The following is a 12,328-nucleotide window of genomic DNA, read 5'->3' on the forward strand; positions in this document are numbered from 1 at the left end:
CAACTTCGCTCTACTGGCAACCTTTCTTTGTCCATACCATCTCACCGAACAGGTTTCATGTCCTATTCTTTCTCTATTCAGGCAGCTCGCCTTTGGAATAGTCTCCCTGTTAAAATTAGACAGTGTCCGAATAGATTTGCATTTAAAAAATCCTTACGTGAGTACTTTGCTGGCAGAACGATGAATTCTTAGTGTTTCTGTTTTGAAAGTTTCATCTGATATCTTATGTATTTGTATGTATGTATATTGTATGTATTTATATGAATATTATATATACAGATATATGTATGTATGTCTATGCCTGTCCATTATTTAACTATACTTGTATATATATATGTAATCACTATGTTGCACCGCCTACAAATTATCTGCTTTGCCCGAAGGTTGACTGGTAGAGAATGCCTCATAGCATTAAGTCCGCCTTTTGTACGATTGTATTTTCTTTTGTGCAATAAAGATTAAATAAATAAATAAATTATTAATTTCAATCGCACGCTACATTTTTTGCGGGTAGTTTTTAAGATATTATCATGTTAATGTAGTTCCCATTATCCCATTCACCCCGTCATCCATATTCACCCCGGTTGAGGGTATCTACTCACCTAAAGAATACACCTTGTTCAGTTCAGGCTCCGGTTTGGCAAACACCCTTAATCTCACGTGTCTCCAAACCACGCGCTGAGCGCACAACAGCGCTGAGTTGCAGCGCAAATAATGCCCGCACTGTGAAGCACCCGTACGCTGCTAGAGGCTTTACCAGCCATACGTCAATGTATTTCAGCGCTGCTGACTTCCTTTATACAAGATATATCTTACCTAATACACCTTGTTCAGGCTCCGGTTTGGTAAAAACTCTTAACTGCAAGTGCCTCCAACCACGCGCTGAGCGCACAACAGCGCTGAGTTGCAACGCAAATAATGCTCGCACTGTGAAACATCCGTGCGCTGCTAAAGGCTCTACGAGCCATACGTCAATGTATTTCAGCGCTGCTGACTTCCTGTGAAAGATAATTTATTATTAATTAGCTGAGATTTATTTATTTAAAGCGAATATATTGACACATTTTAGCCAGATATATCATATATCAGGTAATTTGTTTGTTTTATTCACTTTAAGTACCCAAATAAAGTTCAGGAGCGCTGAGTTTGTTGCTTATCTATGTTTCGATATTCCAATGTGTGACAAATTTGATTAACATTTTCATATTTCATATTTATTCGACATTACATGTCATGTGCATTACAAAAGATGTTAGTTACAGGTAGTTGGTTCTGAAGTTATTAACAGGTCTTGTTGACGCTCACGTATTCATGGGCGCTGAGTTTGAAGACTTACATTCCTGTTGACGCTGACTCAGCGACAACCCTCACGTATTCATGAGCGCTGAGTTTGACAACATACCGTTCAACAGCCGCCATGTCCAGCTTATGGAAGTGCCTGCACAGCCCCACGTTCTTGTTGACGCTGAGCACGTCAGCGACGACCCTCACGTATTCGTGAGCGCTGAGTTTCGAGTCAGCGCCGCGGAGGGGGAACACGTCGCCGGTCTCCGTGTCGAACTGCTCCGTCTTGTAGGGGGAGTTGGGGCTGAAATAAAGGTTTATTTTTAATACAATCTCAATGTTTAATTCAATAAGTTGACCGGGAGTGTTGTACTTACTCTCTAAAGAAGTCTCTCGGAGGCGCCTGGTCCCGGAACCCCAGCAGCACCGTGTCGGGCTTCATGGCCCCCAGTCCGGCCAGGCGAGTGAGTTGTGCCGCTCCGCTGCGTACAGAGGGCGCTAGGCACAGTTCTACGAATGCTTTCACCTAAAAAAAGCGTCTTATTACGAAGGCTGATTAGATTAGTAAAAGCTTAATAAAACCCTTCTAAAAGCAACTTTTTTTGCAATGTACCTATGTATGTCAGTATGTATGTATGTAATGTAGTGTGTGTACTATATATGTATATGTCTCACACCAACATGTACGTAGCTGTAGTATATAATAGCATGTACGAGTTATTAGAACAGAATATATTTGTATTTAGATACCAACAGTTGTATCATTGACGCCACACCTTACATGGCGACCCTGCCAGGATCATGTTTGTACGGGTCAAATCTTGCAAGTTTTTAACCCACTTTCCGACTTCCAATGGAGCTGAAAATTTGCATACATATGTAAGTCGGGTGACAATGCAATATTATGGTACCATCGAGCTGATCTGATGATGGAGACGGAAGGTGGCCATAGGAACTCTGTGATATAACAACGCAACCTGATTGTGTTTGGGGTTTTTAGAATTGTCTCGACGAGTATTAGTTGCCTGTTGGAAGAAAAGTACAGTTAGCGATAAAAGCTTGCACCAAAAATGAAATATAAAGTTTTATGAATAAGGGGGTCTATAGTAATATCTCGTTACGTTGGCCGTACTAACCACAACGTAAAGTGGAATACCTTGAGGTGATCAATAAGCTGAAGCCAATATTTGTGTTCTTCGGCCAGAGGGTCGCCGCTGCCGTCCAGCTCGCCGACTCGGACGTGTCCGAGGACGAATAGGCCGCCCTGAAACAAAGTTACATTTTGTTTTTAAAATCAGTTAGTTACATTTACATCAGTTTAGTTTACAATATCAGTTTTCACCGTCTGTTGTTGATGGTTTTCAATATCATCCTCTTCTCTTCCACTCTACGTAATACTCATACTCATACTTTATTGGTAATATAAATTACATGTCAAGATTTACATATGTACATTTCGGAAATATAAATGGATCAATTATCATTATTATAGCATTATTACTTAATTATTAACGTTATTAAGTTTACCTCTACCTACCTCTTCGTTATCTTCCCCGTCCATTTTATACCTTCCATAAGCCTCCAACACAACACCACATTCCACAGACGGATACGGCACAAAATCTTCTTTAAGGCCATCATAAAAGGCAAGATAAAAGGAAAGAGAGGCAGAAGCAGACCAAGACGTAGCTAAGTAGACGAAATAAAAGAAAAAGCTGGTGTCGTGTCGTATCAAGAGGTCAAGGATATGGCATACTGTGTGTTATAGTTTATCACGAATGCGATGATGATGTCTGATTTGTGATAAATGAAAACTCTCGACCGAAGTACCTTTTTCTGGTCATTGACGAAGTCTATGAGCGGCGCCTGCTGGCGAGGCGCGGCGATGAGGAGCAGCATCTGGGGCCGCCAGAACTTCACGTGCTCGCGACGCGGGTCCAGCAGGAGCAGGTACTTGCGGACCTGCGGACGACGGAACATGTAGTACATGGACATTGTACCATTTACTTTTTTTCGAAAATCCATCAGTATTTGGGTTATTTCTACTCAGAATTTAAAAAGAAAAAAAAGGTCTTAAGGCGCTCTTATAGTCAAGTTTTAGGTTTTCGAGGGGGTGAAGCAGACGTAGTGGTAGAATAGACAGGCGGCCGCACGATTCCCGCGCAACACGTCGACGTCCATATTCTGACGCCATCCGTATTCTGACTTGTTAGTTCCGGATTTTTTTCCGGAAGTTTAATATATTGAATAAGATTTATATATTGACGTAATAAATAAAATTGAAATGGAAAATTGAATTGAACTATAAATTGATTATAGACAAATTCTTATTTTCATGAGTAGTTTTGTAACGCATTTTCACATACGTTTTGTACTAACAGTAACAAAACTGACACCCAAAATTTGTATGAAAAACTGGGGACTCCCGATTCTGAGTCTAAATAATCCAAAAGTTGATGGTTTTTCGAAAAAAAGGAAACGGTGGCATTTTTTCTGAAAACCCCCACACATCAACAATTTATTCGAAAGTTTATTAATTTCCACACTCGAATTGAAGTTTCGTTTTTCACAGTAGGAGGAATAAAAAGCCATCGTTCTCAACATTATCTCGATTTAATCTGTTTAACAAAAGTTAGAATAAATGAAATAGTCCATTGGATCGTACCTGATGAAAAATGAGGGCTTGGCTCAGACTGCCCCAGGCGGGCGAGGCGGCGGCGGGGGACAGGGCGTGCAGCGCCAGCACCAGCGCCGCGCACGCCAGCGCCGCGCCGCATGCGTGCGCGGGCCGCAACGAGAACATCACGCCCGAGCTCCCCGCCAGCCCCGCCACGCACGTGTGCCACGAGAACTGCTTGAAGGACGGCCTGCGACACGCAAATACAACAAAAATACAACAAAACCGGGCAAGTGCGAAAAAAAACGGTAAAAAAACACGTTTACTCAAAAATGGACGGCAAAGTCGACGTTGCCGGTTAAAAAGTAGGTCGCGAAGTGCGTAGTTTATGGTGAGTCAAAAAATTAAAAAGTTAAAAACATTGCAGTCTCGATTTCGGGACTGCAATGTTGCATACAAATTCCATTATTTATCGAGTTCCAAACTTTTTAAAAGTTGAAGTGGCCATATCAAATGAAGGCATAGGTCCATTAAACAGCCAAACAGATGATCAGTACTTATTATTATAATGTTAGTACCGCGACTATTTAGGTGTCTCAAATAGGTTGGCGTATTTTCAGCAGAAAAATACACTTCTATTTTTAATTTAAAAATAAAGAGGCGGCAAAGCAAATCTTTTTACTTTTTTTTGTAAAAATATATACATAAGAACGTTGCTTCTGTAAAATATTTCTATTATATTTATTGCGCCATTTTTGAGAAAAGCGCTATATATGACTCGCCTGGAAGGCTACTTGCTGGCTTCGGATTCGTTTTAAACGGACTCCCGAGGTCGTCCGTTTAAAACGAATCCTCAGCCAGCAAGTAGCTACTTCCGAGCCTCGACAATAATGTACTATAGTACTATTAGTTATTCTGTGGTACTATTGTTGTATGAGAGCCCCACTTAAATATTAATTTTGTTCCGTTTTTTAGTATTTGTTGTTGTAGCGGCAACAAAAATACATCATCTGTGAAAATTTCAACTGTCTAGCTACCACGGTTCATGAGATACAGCCTGGTGACAGACAGACGGACAGTGGAATCTTAGTAATAGGGTCCCGTTTTTACCCTTTGGGTACGGAACCTTAAATAAGTTATAGTCTCTCTCTATCAATGGTCAAATGTTGCTTTTAGTACTAGTAAAACTGACCTGAAGTTAGGAGCACCGGCTAAATCCAGTCCCAAACACGCCAAGTTAATAGCGAAGTAGCTAGTCATGAACAAGACGAAGTTGATCTGGGCTATAGCGTTGAGTGAGCCGGTCACTATGGCTATTTGTATCATTGACACAGACTACCAAAAGTGAACCTTATCGCAATAGTATAAAGTCTATCAATGGTCAAATGTTTCTTTTAGTACTAGTAAAACTGACCTGAAGTTAGGAGCACCGGCTAAATCCAGTCCCAAACACGCCAAGTTAATAGCGAAGTAGCTAGTCATGAACAAGACGGAGTTGATCTGGGCTATAGCGTTGAGTGAACCGGTCACTATGGCTATTTGTACTAGTAGCCAGGACGCTATGACAGCTAGCACTGGGTTTCCAGAGTGGGACACCACGGGCCGGAGGAGGAAGCCTGAAAGAAACCAAAAAAGTATTATGGAACTATCTTAAACTAATCATGACATAATTTACACAATACCTATGACAAAAAAGATCAATGCACAATTTTACAACCAACCCAGTCACACAGAAAACTCAATAAGGCTTTTGTAGAGGGTACTTATTGTATTTAGTCCACTGCATATAGGTAAAGTATATTTTTTTATGTAAAATAATTAGTGATGGGCAGCGGTAACATTCCCGCTACCAGTAAGTTTCCATTTGGGAATGTTACTAGTAAGTTACCAATGTTACCAGTAACATTCCCAAAAGCCGGTAACATACGAAACTGATGATAGTGATGACTTATATGAGATAAAATAAGGTTCAAAACTAAATTTTTTAGTACAACTTACTCAAAAATATGTCCCATAGTTCTTAATTCGCTGACATAAGAGCTATGGGATCAATTTTATAAATTTGGTATACAGATAGTGAGTACCGGGGAAGGACATAGGATACTTTTTATCCCAGAACACTCCTTAAGGGGAAGTTAGGGGAGTTGACATTTGTATGGGGAATCAATAACCGCTGAACCGATTTAGATGAAGTTTGGTATGGAGATAATTTGAGTCCTGGGGAAGGACATAGGATAGATATTCGCGAGCTTGGTTTCCGCAACTCGACGTCTTACTATTGCGCCTATTTTGCGTGAGGAACATAGGATAGGTTTTACCCTAGAAATCAACCCTAAAGGGGGTGAAAAGGTGAGTGGAAATTTGTATGGAACCCAATAAAACCGATTTAGATGAAATTTGATATGGAGATAGTCTTAATTGTTGGGGAGGGTGTAGAGTAGTTTTTATTCCCGAAGACATCCTGTTCTCTTCTCCACTCTTCTAACACTCACTCAAAGTGCCGCTGGTAATGTATGATGGAGGCAGCCTAAGACCTGGAACACCTGAAGTGCTCCTGGGTGCAACGGGTCAGGGGTAACAATCGCTCAACGTGCTGCTGGTACTATACGATGGATAAAGCTCAAGACAATGTGGAGTGCTACTGGGCGCAAAGGGTCAGGGGTAACACTCGCTCAACGTGACGATGGTTGTATATGATGAGGAAAGCTCAAGACCTGGAACACCTGGAATGCTGCTGGGTGCAACGGATCAGGGGTAACACTCGCACAACGTACCGCTAGTAGTGTATTATGGGAAAAGCTCAAGATCTGGAACACCTGGAGTGCTGCTGGGTACAAAAGGTTAGGGGTAACACTCGCTCAACGTGCTGCTGGTACTATACGATGGATAAAGCTCAAGACAATGTGGAGTGCTACTGGGCGCAAAGGGTCAGGGGTAACACTCGCTCAACGTGACGATGGTTGTATATGATGAGGGAAGCTCAAGACCTGGAACACCTGGAGTGCTGCTGGGTGCAACGGATCAGGGGTAACACTCGCACAACGTACCGCTAGTAGTGTATTATGGGAAAAGCTCAAAATCTGGAACACCTGGAGTGCTGCTGGGTACAAAAGGTTAGGGGTAACACTCGCTCAACGTGTCGTTGGTAGTGTATGATGGAGATAGCTCAAGACCTGAAACACCTGGAGTGCTGCTGGATGTACCTGATGAGGGTAAAATTCCTTAAGTTCTCCAAGACCTGGAACACCTGGAGGTCTGCCAGATGAAGCAGGCGTCTGACCAGAGCTACCACACGCTTAACGTGCAGTAGATACTGTTTGCAGACGAAGTCGCGGGCAAAAGCTAGTATTTTATATGAAACTGTGATCATTATCTATTATCCCTTTACTACTACTACTCTAATTTCAAATTCGATTAATTAATATAAAATCGAAATGTTTCCACATGAAACGTTATACAAAACTAGGTTTTGCCCGCGGCTTCGCCTGCGTGATTTATAAATCTATGTCGTTTTGTCTGATGTACAGGGTGCAGGGGAGGCAGGGGAAGGAGAAAATATGGTTTTATAACGACTTACAAAAGATGGTTTATATGGTTCGTAGGTAGAATACATATATATGTACTTACGATGTTTTTTGCATTTTACTTAGAATGGAAACCGAAACTTATAAGAAGCAAAATCCGTAATGAGTACATTCAAGGTGCTACCTTCTTGTAGCACCTTGAATATACTCATTACGGATGCAGGAACTTTCCCGATGACTTACTCCTCCCGCCCCGTCCATCCCGCCGCGCCGCCCGCACTCGCCTAGGTACCGATTGACGACGATCGAGATGGCACCAAATACAAATTTAAAAATCTATTAGGATAACGCGGGTCTCCATACCTCAAAAGCAAAATTAGAACCCTTATAGGATCACGTGTGGCTGTCTGTCGGTCCGTCTGTTACAACCGATTTGCTCCGAAACTACAGGACCGTTTGAATTGCAATTTGGCACAAATACGAGTACTTTCAAGAATTTTCATGAGCACATTATTCAATTTCAAAATCGATGCGATTTTCGTAATTAACGTCCCAAAAAACCATAAAAACGACACCTATATTGATATTTAGACATTTCAACCCCATTGCACCCCAACAGGGGAGATGGTTTTTTCACGTCCGTCACGTTGGATTTTAAAATCGTTCTTGTTTTCCTAATTAGCGACCCGATAAACCATAGAAACAATACCCATGTTGATTTTCAGACTTTGTTACCATATTTCCCCCTGTTAGGGGGGAATTTGCATAAAAACCTGTAACACGTGTTTATTCATTTATCGTTAGGAATACTCCTGTGAAGTTTCGAATATAATAGTCTAACTAATCTTGTTTCCCCATACAAACTTTGAACCCCCATTTAACCCCCTTGGGGGGTGAATTTTGAAAAATCATTTCTCAGTGCACCCCTAGAGCTTATAAGAAACCTACGTGCCAAATTTGGAATCTCTAGAACCAGCGGTTTGGGTTGTGTGTTGATATGTCAGTCAGGCAGTCAGTCAGTCAGTCAGTCAGTTTCTTCTTTTATATATTTAGATGTTGATTGGTTTATTCTAATAATTAAACTGATTTATACACATATTTTCTTTTACTTTATACAGTTAAGCATTATTTTAATCATTATTTCCAGATAGTAATGTTCCCAGTAACTTTGGAAAAATACCTGGTAATATTGGGAATGTTACCGGTAACATTGGGAATTTACTCTCTCAGAGATTCCTTGACTGTTTTATGACTGTAAATAATAGCATTATTATTTACTTAAGTATTTAATACGAAAAAAGCATATACAATTCTAATAATTTTTTCAAAGTTACTCAATGTTACCGATCTGGGTAATGTTACTGGTAGCATTACCGGGAATATTCCCACTTTAGAGTAAGTTACTGGTAACGACCCATCACTAAAAATAATTCAATTTCAGTTCCGTGCGAACAAATTATAGCAGCATGCAAATCAAATTCAACTTTGAACTGGTCTGCTGTATGAGAACAATTTTTATTCGGATAACTTTATGAAATCCCTTCCATACAGTCGCACAATGAAATCTGTAAAAGGAAGCTATGTTGATATAAGGGCAACTCACACTATATGAATCGCTATCACAAAAAAACAAAGGTTTCGAATACTGTATTTCTAATAATTTCGGACTTCTGTTGAATGTCACATAACAAAAAACTCTGTTAGTGTAAGAAAAAGATAATTGTATATTATATAAACATATCATTTACCATAAATATTGTCCTTAGCGAGAGCTTCCAACACTCTAGATGCCCCTATTAGGTTCGACAGCGCGGCGGAAAATGTCGCCATCAACATACCTGCGAATAAATAAATGTAAATTTAAAAGACGAATCCTGGTCACGGCACCAATTGTAATGTTTCTATTATTTTTTATTTACTTATCTACTCGTAATGCATGTTAATTATAAGATGTAATGTTTTGAAAGGATGTGTCCCGCGGAGTTTCTTGCCGGTCCCATATTGGGATACCCTCCTCCAATTGAGGGGGGATTTAAATTTTCTCGAGGCAGAGGCGTAGGGTTAGAGCCGGTGTAGCTTTATTTGACGTTCACAAGCGCATTGTAATATGCCGACTTGAATAATAAACTATCTTTCTTCTGTTCTTTGTTCTGTAGCAACACTTATATGAGTGACGGTATAATAGAAACCCGAAAGTCAAGTAGGCCTAAGTTCTCACCTGGAATCATGTAATATACTCGGATCATGGTGTAGATAAAAAAAATTCCACCAAAAACATTTCATGTAGTGTTGACATGACTAGGGCGCGTAAAGCTTGTACACTAAAAAATTATCAGATCCCGTAATAGGTTCTAAGACTTTTACCCTGTAAGTCCTAACTTTATAAGCTCTAACTGTACAAAGCCATCATCTCGGTCAAACAGTATCATGTGATATACTTGGGTCATGGTGTAGATAAAAAACAATCCTGGTCACGGCACCAAATTGTAATGCATTTCCGTTTTTTGTTTCTTTCTGTCTCGTGATTTTACCATATTTGTTTCTTTCTGCCCAGTCAGTACGAATAATTGTAACTAAAGGTAAGGTAAGGAATCATGTGACCCACCGACAGCAATGAACGGCGGCCAGATGTTGACGGGCAGCAGATACACGTAGTTGTTCTGCAGCAGCTCGCGGCTGCACGTGGCGGCCGTCAGCACGGAGAGCGCCGCGTACGACAGCGCCGTGAACAGCAGCGCCGCTAGGGTTCCACGGGGGATGCTGCTGGCGGGGTTCTTCAGTTCACCTGGGGAACATTTAGCCTTGTGATCGAAGCATGTCAGCTCGCTTTATACTAATTCAATAGATTTAAACTCACGCAAAATAATTAATAGAATCAGGCGTTAATTTGCGTAAATCCATATTAAATATATTAATTAAAACAAAAATATTACTTTACTAGTCCGCGAAATAATGTCGTGCTAGTTAATCAATGTTAACCCGTTATATTTTAATCAATATAACCCGTCATTTTGACATTTCTGTTAGAAAGATACTAAATTTAACAGAGGTTTATAAAAGGTTGCTGACCGTTTTATGAACAAACGCGAGTGAAATAAAGATGTTTTGTTTAAATCCCGTTTTAGTTAATAATGTCTTAAAAGTTTCAATTTAGTAAGTACCAGCGACGCGCCCCGGCTTCGCACGGGTGCAGTGCTGATGTATTCTACATAAAAAACCTTCCTCTCGAATCACTCTATCTATTAAAAACACCGCATCAAAATCCGTTACGTAGTTTTAAAGATCTAAGCATACAGAAGCTACTTTGTTTTATAATATGTAGTGAAGACCCACCACTCATGTTAGCCCCAGCCATAACTCCAGTAACGCCAGTGAACAGCACACCAAAAACAGAAGCGAAATCAGCAAACTCTCCGTGCGTAGTGGAATAATCCCGTCCGTATTTCGGATACAAGTTGGACAGTAGAGTGGCGCTGCTGAGACCGGTATAGTTGAAGTAGGTCACGTTGGTTAGTGTGTTGGATTCGGGGCGCTCAATCTGAAAGGAAAAAAAATGACATGCTATACCTCGTTTTTTTAGCATTAGAAAAGACTACACGGTCTTGAAGTGTCTTTTTGTTGAAAAACGCTTTAAAAAAAGTAACTATTACTATTATAAAACCAAGAGTGTAAATGAGCATAATGTATATAATTGTTACATATTACATAGATTAAGTTTTTATTTTTATATAATACTTTAAGCTATATGTATCACCTAGTATTAGCACAATGTCAAAACTTCAGCGTAGGAAGATGTTAATTAAAAATTGGAATTGTCTCAACTGACTCCACAAGACAGGCCTAGCCTAGTGTGGAGATCATAGGTTAATAAAACAATGTATAATTTTTTGGTAAATAAACTATAAAAAAAAAATAAAAAAAAATTGCTGTGACTTCTTTTTTAAAAGGATTTTTCAATAAAGAGACGTCAAGATTGTGTATCCTTTTTCTAATGCTAAAAATCGATGTAACTATAGTGATAGTAAACGTGGATGTTTGTATGTTTGTAAATCAATTTTAATGACCTTTATGGGGATAAATTATAATAATTGCACCTGTGGACGGGTTCCAGCACTTCCAGCAGGCGTTCTACATTTTTTTTTATGTGATAGCAAACGAGCAGGCGAGCCGCCTGATGGGAAGCAGTCATCGTCGCCCATGGACATAAGCAACATCACAGGAGCCACTTAAGCGTTGCCGACCCTTGAGAACCCTAAATACCCGCTTCTTAAAGAATCCCATGTCGTAGTGCAAAGGAAATACCTCAGGAGGCAACTTATTCCACATTCTGCACGTTCTGGGAAGAAACGTGCGAGATGCCCGCTTATTCTTAGTGTACCATGTATCTAAGAAGTGAGGATGAGCTTTGCTCCTTTGGCGGGAGGTGCGGTGATAGAAACGAGAAACGAGACTACATGACATTTAAGGTCTCCAAGGGGCCTCTACTCTACGTGTTGGATCTATATCCCCACGCATGCCTATCAAAAGACCGGGATTTATAGGCCCGTGAAATCTGAGGAGATACAAATAATAATAATAAAAGACGTTTATTATTCAATAAGTGCGTTTCTCTAGAAACTTCCTGCCTCGCACAGCTAAACTGTGGAATGAACTGTCGCCTGCGGTATTTCCGGACCGATATGACCTTCAAACCTTCAAGAAAAGAGCGTATTCCCATCTTAAAGGCCGGCAACGCACTTACAACCCCTCTGGTGTTGCGGGTGTCCATGGGCGGCGGTAATCGCTTACCATCAGGTGATCCGTCTGCTCGTTTGAATCCTATTTCATAAAAAAAAAAAAAGACATATAATAATTATTAAATTGTCACAGTGACACATCGTGGACATCATGGTGATTATAGCTA

The 12,328-nt window shown here is 40.4% G+C and overlaps 1 protein-coding gene across 1 annotated transcript in view; it reads right to left on the reverse strand.

Moving 5' to 3' along the window:
* The window catches only part of LOC134751525 (solute carrier family 12 member 9), a 50,790-nt gene that overhangs the window by 26,268 nt on the left and 12,194 nt on the right, over positions 1-12,328 (reverse strand). The window contains exons 7-16 of the mRNA XM_063686963.1: positions 10,759-10,963; positions 10,031-10,210; positions 9,174-9,263; positions 5,316-5,517; positions 3,950-4,151; positions 3,115-3,246; positions 2,441-2,548; positions 1,662-1,810; positions 1,403-1,588; positions 817-998 (exon numbers count right to left, since the gene is read on the reverse strand). Of these exons, the coding sequence (XP_063543033.1) occupies positions 817-998; positions 1,403-1,588; positions 1,662-1,810; positions 2,441-2,548; positions 3,115-3,246; positions 3,950-4,151; positions 5,316-5,517; positions 9,174-9,263; positions 10,031-10,210; positions 10,759-10,963 (1,636 nt within the window). The remainder of the gene's footprint in view (positions 1-816; positions 999-1,402; positions 1,589-1,661; positions 1,811-2,440; positions 2,549-3,114; positions 3,247-3,949; positions 4,152-5,315; positions 5,518-9,173; positions 9,264-10,030; positions 10,211-10,758; positions 10,964-12,328) is intronic.

This window comes from Cydia strobilella, chromosome 22 (genome assembly GCF_947568885.1).
Source record: "Cydia strobilella chromosome 22, ilCydStro3.1, whole genome shotgun sequence".
Lineage (NCBI taxonomy): Eukaryota > Metazoa > Arthropoda > Insecta > Lepidoptera > Tortricidae > Cydia > Cydia strobilella.